The 9102-nt window shown below is 40.7% G+C and overlaps 2 protein-coding genes across 2 annotated transcripts; both read right to left on the reverse strand.

The window, feature by feature from the left end:
* Positions 1-18: 18 nt before the first annotated feature.
* Positions 19-3369, reverse strand: LOC145498062 (uncharacterized). Its single transcript, XM_081477943.1, has one exon. It carries the CDS (start codon positions 3240-3242, stop codon positions 2016-2018), a length of 1227 nt encoding a protein of 408 aa, XP_081334069.1. The 5' UTR covers positions 3243-3369; the 3' UTR covers positions 19-2015.
* Positions 3370-3512: 143 nt separating this feature from the next.
* On the reverse strand, positions 3513-5927 carry LOC145498057 (uncharacterized). The gene has a single exon (XM_081477935.1). It carries the CDS (start codon positions 5663-5665, stop codon positions 4271-4273), a length of 1395 nt encoding a protein of 464 aa, XP_081334061.1. The 5' UTR covers positions 5666-5927; the 3' UTR covers positions 3513-4270.
* Between the last annotated feature and the right edge of the window lie 3175 nt (positions 5928-9102).

Genomic DNA, 9102 nt, shown 5'->3' on the forward strand with positions numbered 1-9102 from the left:
TATATATTGCAACGACAATTGTGAACAATTTGCTTTTATTTCTACAAATGCATGTAACACAGTGTAAATGTCGAATAGATATAGCTGGATATCCTTGAACAGCCCACACAAAATAACAGATCTGATTTCTCATTGCTTTCTGCTGCGTTAAATTTGAGAATTACCGACATCCCGTCCGAATTAATAGCGATCATTCAGTACAACTGAAGAACAGAAAAAGGAAAAAAGCAGACTGAAACTATAAACATGCAAGGACAGCAATATTTACTTACAATTTCCACATAGTGAATGCGAATCTAAAATTTTGTCTATTTCTAATCTAAACAGCAAGCGATTGCGTAGAGGAATATATCATAGGCATTTCAAGAAGTCTTAAGAATCGGTTACTTCAGTTCCGCCGTCGTTTGATTAGACACATCTCAGTCAATACATGAAGAATCCTTGAGCAGCCATGGCGTCCACCACAGGACGGTCAACAACAGGCTCGCGAACATCGTGAACAAACGCGGGGACTTGCCGAGCGGGCTCGCGAACAGACAGTGGGACATGGCGAACAGAAACGACCTCCTGCTTTACTTCAGGGTTGCTGCTCACGACTAACTTTCCCGTATCCACATCAAATTGCAGCCGCTCCTGAGTCGACTCTTCTCGAGGTCGATTAGTGTAGTTGTACGGCTGTCGACTTGCACCTTCTTCAACTTGATCAGGCCGTTGCGAACCGCCGAAACCTGAGTCAAACAATCTTCTGGTTGGGGCCTTCCTCTTGTCATCCATATTGAACGTCCAGCACGATGTGACTGTAGAGGCGAACACTGAGTTGTATATGTGGATTTGATTCAACTTTAAGAACACGAACACAATTAAAGCGAAAGCGGAAATCAAGAGGCATGCGCGGACTCTTGAACAGAAACGCCGGCATGACTTCAGGGTCAACCATAAAAACATAACTACACTTTCACTAGGTTCATATTCCTGCCGGAAGCTCTCCGTTTAAACAGGGTAAATGAAAACCTTAATTTACTGCTATCCTACAGACCCCTTTGTTGTGGACCAAAAGACAAATTTTATTTTCTTCAATCAGGAAATGCTCAGAGTAATGGGCAAATTAATGCGCAAAATTTTCTGTAGTCCAAACTTATTTGCATAAAATGACACCGTTTTCTCAGAAAAGCCAATTAATGCTGGCTTGCTGACAGAATAAATTCCTTGCATCGAATAACATTTTTAGTGGAGAAAATTTTCAAACGATTTAATATAATTCTTTCTCATTCTGACTTGTTTCACTCTTCTTTGATTCTAACTCAGTTTACATTCATTGGAAAACTTCACTTTCCAACTTTCAACTTTATTACTTCCGTCCATCGTCTACTGCATTGTTTAAGCATTAATTTAAAATGATTCTTGCAATATATGTGATGATAAGGGAGTCTATAGAAACGCAAAAGAGATGTTTGAATTAAACCAGCATGTTATTCCATATTTTGCGATGAGCTGGTCCGACATATAGATCTCTTTCTGTGCAATATAGTTTTAGAAATGTCAGTATGCGGCAAATTTAAATTGAGACGAATCATATATCTTTTCTGTTGCAACGTTTGTAACTCTTTATCTATCATTTTGTCTTATTATCCACATGCATGTGTCAAAAACCTTTGCAATTGTTGATCATCAAGACGGTTTTGCCACTAAGTCTTCTTTGGCCTACACTGAGTACCTCTTTCACCATTGGTGTTGTGAGTAACATACACATTAAACTAGGAGTTATTACCGTGCTTAGGACTTTTTATAATTTAATAAAATGGAGCAGGAAGACCACTTCTCGTCGCCGATTCAGCTAATTCGGTTTTCACTGAACTATGGGTGAAGTTGCACTAAATGCACGATTACCATGCAAATAAGAGCTATTCAACAGCACATTGATATGGCACTGTAGTTGTTGTCGATATTCCTTAAAGTGACTAAAATTCAGGATAATTTTCAATTTTAAAGTTGAATTCTCTGAGATTTTACCATGTTCATTGGAAAACTGATTTATGTTGTTCAAAGTTTGGACTGGCCCGGCCGGGATCATCCACCTCCATCTTGTCATCGTTGCTTCCTTCTTGGTATTCGCCATTGTTATCGTTGATTTTCTGCCTGAAAACTTTCCCATGTGGAAGCCACTCTGTAACAAGGGGCTGATAGGACTCAGAGCCTTTGCTGTAAAGATACGGGCTGATAGCAAGAACGTTACGGCCGTTCGCATCAAAACGCCAAAAAGCCAAAATCAAAACACCTCCGTCTGGATACTCTCGGCGCATGCTAGTTGACTCTTCAGGGGAGGGCGCATGCTGTTCGTTTGGACAGAGAATGTACTTTCCGATGTCTTCCAAAGAGTACCCCTCTACTACCCATCCTCTGTATTGTATGGTGATTTTTGGCTGATGATTTGGAGATACCGGACGAGTCTCTTTCTTGATGTTAGGTTCCAGGACGACATGCACCACAGGCGAGTTGTCATTTGTCCACAAGCCTAGCAGATTTCCTTCAGTTCTAGTCCCTTGATTGAGGCCCAGCTGCTTCTGAATTATGTGATAAACCTCTTTAAACATGTAAGCAAATGTGTTTTCTTCCTGGTTTTTCTGATCAGGTCTTGACGACGTATTCATTTCAACTTCTGGATCTTTTCGAAATCTCAGCCTGTATTCATGGGCAGTTGTACTTTTGTCTTCGTCCGTCTCTATATTCCTTCGGATGACCTCTACTTCCTTGAAAGGACTACGATACTGGCGGAGCAGTTTGATTTCACCTCTTTCATAAGTACTCCGTCCTTCCTTGTAAAGGTAAGGCGACAGTGTGACCTTCCCATTTGGTATAATGTTGGCGATGATCAGAAGAAACCCACACGTGCCCCTCGGGAAGTTTCGACTGACAGTCGACGAATCACCCGTGCTTGGCTCTGAAAGATACAGCTGATGGTGGGAATGCCATTCACCGATGTGACACAGCTGAAACTGCTCCGTCAGCACCTTCCCAACACGCTGTAGATACGGAATACTCTGATAGAACGACACTTCGGTTCGAGTGCAGCCTATGGCTGGGCCTAGCACTACATGTAAGACTGGCTCTTGGTTATTACTCCACAAACCAAACAGATTCCCACCTGTCTCTTTGGCGGGATGAAGTAGGACCAACCGTTTCATCATGTCAACATCTTCCTCAAACATATAGACTTCAAAATGCTTCGCATTGTGAGTTTCCATCTTAGGTCCGTGAACGTGTTTCAGCGTTGAACTGAATATAGCTATGCTGACAGAAAACTGTGTACTTCTAACTGTGTCGATAACAACTGATCATGCGTTACGAAACATATTCTTTCCGAGAAACGAATTGCACGTTTCAAGCAAATTATGATGACACTAGCGCTTTTAAACTCAATGCACAGTTAAATTTCCCTCCAGTATTCAAGCTTTCTTTTGTTCATTTTCACATAAGATGTTGTTTGAAAATTCGACTGGTATAAATTTCAGTACATTCACAATCGAAGGGTCATAATCATCTTCCGGCTTTTCTCAGAAAGTTTGCGATTGCGCGATGGTCACGGCCCTGAATATGTAATTTGGCTCACGCCGGGTCACGCAATCATACGTCCAAATTCTGAGTAATGATTCTGGAATCATGGTCGGAAAAAGCAAGAAAGCTGGGTGGGATTATTTCTCCTATCGACTCCTATGTGAGAGTCGAGTTGACTGATGGTTGACAGATGGGTTTCGATCGAGTAATCACAAGATCTAGCAGGCTAAACATAGGATGCGTTTATTCGAATTCTAAGTGATGAAGTGCTGATTTACTAAATGGCTATACACAGACTACCTTGTAATCAATGAATGTGTTGTTATAGATAGTTAATAAATCGAAGTGTCGTGAATCAAAGCCGAGTGTTAACTGGCACAACTTTTCGCGCTTTGTAGATATTTGTGCTTTTCTCTCTTGTCTTCGCCCATTCCAAGTTTCAACTTAAATCGCGTTAAAAGTAGCAAAAACTAAATATGCATAAATCATAAATACCGGAAACCATCGAACAAATGATTTCTCCTTTCAGCCCCATAGCCTAGGTTATAGTTCAACAATTGAGTGCATCTTTACATAACGTTTTCAAACTCCTTTTGGTAACATTGTCCTATCGCAGCCTATTACAGTGTATTTAAGGTAAGTCTTTAGGTTTCACATTACATCTATAAATACAATTTATAAGACAGTGAAGAGCTGCTTGCTTCCTTGACTCGTCTGTTTATCTTGGCCACGTGGATGTTCTGTACCGCATTCCAGAGGTTTGTTTGTGTACACTTGGTAACTTGGCTGATGTCGACGATTTTCCAAAATGGCTATATCCACCTTGCGAATACTGTGAAGGTACCTTTATATCTCTTCCCGATTCTCTGCTATCTTTGATTTTTTTTATTTTATTAAAGGCATTTGTCTTAGGTAAAGGCACAATCTTTCCCATTTCATCATAGCCATAGGTTGACTTCTCTGTATAAAGATAGGGTGACAGCTTCACCTCCCTTGGTGACAGGATGTTAGCAATGATCAAAAGGAAACCACATGTCCCACGGGGATAGTTCCTAATGACGGTCGACGAGTCACCTCCACTTGGCTCAAAGAGACGCAGTTGATGATGAGAGTGCCATTCTCCAATGTGGCACAACATGTAATCTTGAGTTAGTAGCTCGCCGTTTCGCTTTAGATATGGAATATCTTGGTAGAACGAGGCACCGGTCCTTGTGCAGTTTCTACCTGGGCCCAGTACCACATGCAGCACTGCATCACCATTGCTGGTCCACAAACCGAACAGGTTTCCTCCAGTTTCAAGATGCGGGTATTGAAGAACGAGATTCTCCATCATTTGGTAGTCCTCTCTGAACATGAAGACCTTAAAATCGCGTTTACTTGCAAAACCACTTTGGAATCTCTGGTTGTTCGACGAGTATAGTGCACGACTTTGCTTTGCACCTATGCCGGGGGGGATCTCCTCCACATCAACCTGTTTTCTGGACAAAGCTTTACTTACAGAAGTATGGCGCTGTTGTTTTGGGGCAGTTGAAGGGGAGCTTTTTGAAACTACAGAAGAAGTCCACTCCATTTGATTTTCTTCATCGAGGCATTCATCTATCCGACTGTTTAGGGCGAGTTCTTTTATTCCTTCGACGTTCTTGAATGGCCTTTCAGCTGTGAGTAGTTCCAAATTACACTGTTCGCCTTTATTATCTCCGTGTTTCTGAAAGCGGAAAAGACGGGGCGACAGTATGACTTGTGTTTGTGACTTGATACAGATTGCGAGGCGCACGAATCTTCTTCTTGTTTCATGATTGCATCTTGGCTGATCCAACTGATTTGTGTCGGTTTGGTGAACCTCTGAAGGATCATAACAACGCCAGTTACCAATATGGCAAAGAGGACGAACTCCCTGGGCAGTATCGTCGAAATTTGAGCCTCTCTCTGTACACAAACGTTGTCCACAAACGATGTGTATTACCGGTTCCTCGTCGGTAGTCCACAAGCCAAACAGATCTCCTGTTGCCTGCCGCACCGAATCATGACGAAGAGCAAAGTCTATCAGAGCGTCGCGATCCTTCCGAAACATATAAACGTTCTTTCTCGATCCTTGGACGTTGTAGGTACCCATAGTTAACGTTGTTTAGCGGAAAGGTGAAACGCTAACGCCGTAACCGAAGCATCGTTGCTGTGTAACAAACTGCTCATGCGCTACGATTACGATGGTTTCCGAGAATCGAAGACAGAGTGCAGTTCATTTGCATTCCTTTTGTGTATACTCCATTTCAGAGCTCGTTTACCACCAAACGTTTTTTCATCGATACTAAAAGAATATTGGAAAACGAAATCAAGGCTGAATCAAAACTGGCTTTCGAGTTTGACCTCTTACTGGTTATCGGTCATATGATCCGTGTTCAATTTCAAATTCCGCAAATGCTTTCGAAATGCTTGTAAATAAATTAAAAATTATATTCACTTGATTCAATTTCTGGGAAAATATCCATGCTTTGTAAAGACTCAATAGTTTCAAATGTCTTTATTTGTTAAAGCCTACCAATCAAATGACAAGGCTTCCTTTAGTTAGCTGTAAACTATGCATTCGTTAAAGTCACGCAATTAACTTATTTCCGCCATGATTTTAAATCCTGGGCCGTCACGCAAAAGTCAAACTGCTTTGTGGACTGTTCCTTACTTTGTTCTTTTCAGGTACAATACAAACTCTCACTAAATGTAATTAAAAACAATAAAGCACTCTCTGAGAACATAAAGAAACTGAAAATCAACCTATAGGTCACTCACACTGCTTCTAAAAATCACTTTAGAAAGAAGCCCCCACCGATCCCCTCATTATATTAGTTTTCCACCCTCCCTATCTCGAAATTTCGTAACCTTTACTTTTAAGGCATAAGCTTCTTTGTAAGGAAGTCATCTTTACCGAGAGCTTTGAATGACTTGAAATACGTCGAGGGCACAAGAACGCTCATTAAGAAGGATAGAAAACGAGCAAGTTCCCTCCAGCATCATTACTTGGCTACTGAACTGAGAGTAACTACTTAGGCAAACTGGAGAACTTGGTCAGTGCGTGTTTCAAGGAGCAAATCCCACGTCCCCGAGACGGTCTTAGAGTTCAGATGGGAAATTCTGCCCCTTCCAACGAAGAGAACATGGAAGGCCCCGGAAAATATGAAGACTTCGATCTGGCAATGGACGAGGCGGGAAAGTATAAAGTTGTGACAAAGGAAGAGGCCAGGCGGAGACAAGATCTGCAGGTCCTTATTAAAATTTACGATAAAAAAGCTGAGGGATTCTTCTATTAGATTACTTATAGGTCACGAGCGCAGAACTTTCAGATTCATTAATTAAATGTAAATCGAACGTTGCACTGAAGAGCTATGCTGTTTATATTTCTGATTATAGCTTACTGCGTTTTTTTTTCTGCAATGAATCAGAGCCTATATTTCAAACTAGGCCACTGTAAAACGTGACAGTAGTCTAGTTATGAGTCTTCTTGGTGCTCCTGGGAACTCTTCTACCACGAAAATGTATTTTATAAAGAACTGAACTGGTTTCGTGTTGTGGCAGCAGGCTACGTCTTCCAGATTATGTACGTGCGTCAGTGCATTGCACTTTGAGTAGAGAATGAACAGAAACAGCACTTATATAAGGTAAATAAATACGTATCATAACAGTTTTTACGATAACCGCGGAAATTTTCGCTCGCTCATCGGCTAATTTTCATTGTCAATAAGCGGACAGACACATGAATTTATAATTTATGCGACTCGTCACTGCGAGAGCGGACAATTTTACAATTTGTTATTGTAAAAAACAAATTGACGTCAGTTCTTCATGCGTCTGTCCTGTCATTGAGAATGAATTTTGTCATAGCATTGTCAAATTCACTCGGCTATAGCCTTGTGGATCCACAGCCGACTTTGACAATGTTATGAAGAAATTCATGATCAATAACAGGACAGACGCATGAAAACCTGACGCCAACTTGTTTATTTGATGTATAGCCGAGTACGATTTCGTACCTATCGCGATCTAATTTAGCTTATTTCAGTCCTGAATTGCGAAAATAAATTCGCTTACTGACTGACAGCAACGTAGGATTTTTATTGCGCTGACTTCTTTAAACATGGATATTTCCGTTGAATCTTACTAATGCGAGCATAAAGGCCTTTGTTTAGTTAAAGTATGGAGAAGTTTCAGTTAACCATTTTTCTGAGAAATAAAATCAGCCTGCAGTTTGATGCGTGACATAAAAGAGAGGCTCGTCACAAATATTCCAAAACAAAATAACGGAATTTCTCAGAAAACGCGGAAGAATAATCGGCTGTCAAACATTGACATTGTAAAGACGTTTGGCCTTTATACCTCATGTGACTAACGCTGAAATAAATGGATGACGTCAACATGATATATAATTTATAAGGAAAAACGGAAGCGTGAAATCGAAAGCGCAAGTATACACCCGACCCAGATAAGTCGACAGCAAAAGGATTTCATCGAGCCTACCGGACTAGTGTACAGTGAAATAACGTCGTAAAGGCGTGTTGCAAATTTTTCGAGGAAGGACGCATTATCTTCGATCAGTTCGCTGCATCATTAGTTTCAGAATTCCATAATGGCGTCTCAATTGAGGTTTGATCCTAGGACGGGAAAACTAATGGTGGTGGAGGAGCCACAACAAACTCAGCGACATGCCGATCCAGGAGATTCATTGGTGTTTGATCCTGCAACAGGAAAACTAATGGTGGTGAAGAAGCCACAACAAAATCAGCGATGTACCAATCCAGGCGATTCATTAGTGTTTGATCCTGCAACAGGAAAACTTATGGTGGTGAAGAAGCCACAACAAAATCAGCGGCGTGCCAATCCAGGCGATTCATTGGTGTTTGATCCTGCAACAGGAAAACTAATGATGGGGAAACCACGATAAATTTCATGAAGATTCATTAATGGTCGAAGAGCAGGTTGGAACTCCTCAGTACCAATAAATGTAGACGATAATCAGAGACACAATGATCAAAATGCTTTTGGATTAATTGTAACCTGTTAGAGGTCACAAGGACTGACATTGCTGTAGGAGGCAAAGGGAAACAGAACCAGGTAGCTTTATTTTTACTGGGAGTGTTAGATTAAAAAACAAAGCTGCTGTGCATAGTCGACATGTTTGAACATAGCTTTCCCCCCGAATGTATTTTCAAATGTAATCTCTTACGCTGAGAGTTCAAGTTGTGTATTGCCCTTTGGGTTTTTATTTGCTATATATAATAACCCTTATATCTTAAAGTTCTCGAAAAATTTGAAAACTTTATCATTTATCTGTCAAATATTGAATTGTTTAGGGACGAAATAACTGGATTAAAAGTATAGAATTCTACTGGAAAAGTCTCGTTATTTTACGTTTATGGAGAAAGAACTTTATAAACAAAAAGCCTCTGTACAGCGAATTCAAATTTGTCTTTTAACTGTTGTTGAATTTCATGACTCAGTTACTAAAGACATGAAGACTACTGTTTCTTCTTTCCCTTGTAATATTCAAAGCAGTGGTTCAGTGGA

The sequence above is a fragment of the Orbicella franksi genome, chromosome 9 (assembly GCF_964199315.1).
Source record: "Orbicella franksi chromosome 9, jaOrbFran1.1, whole genome shotgun sequence".
In the NCBI taxonomy this organism is placed as follows: domain Eukaryota; kingdom Metazoa; phylum Cnidaria; class Anthozoa; order Scleractinia; family Merulinidae; genus Orbicella; species Orbicella franksi.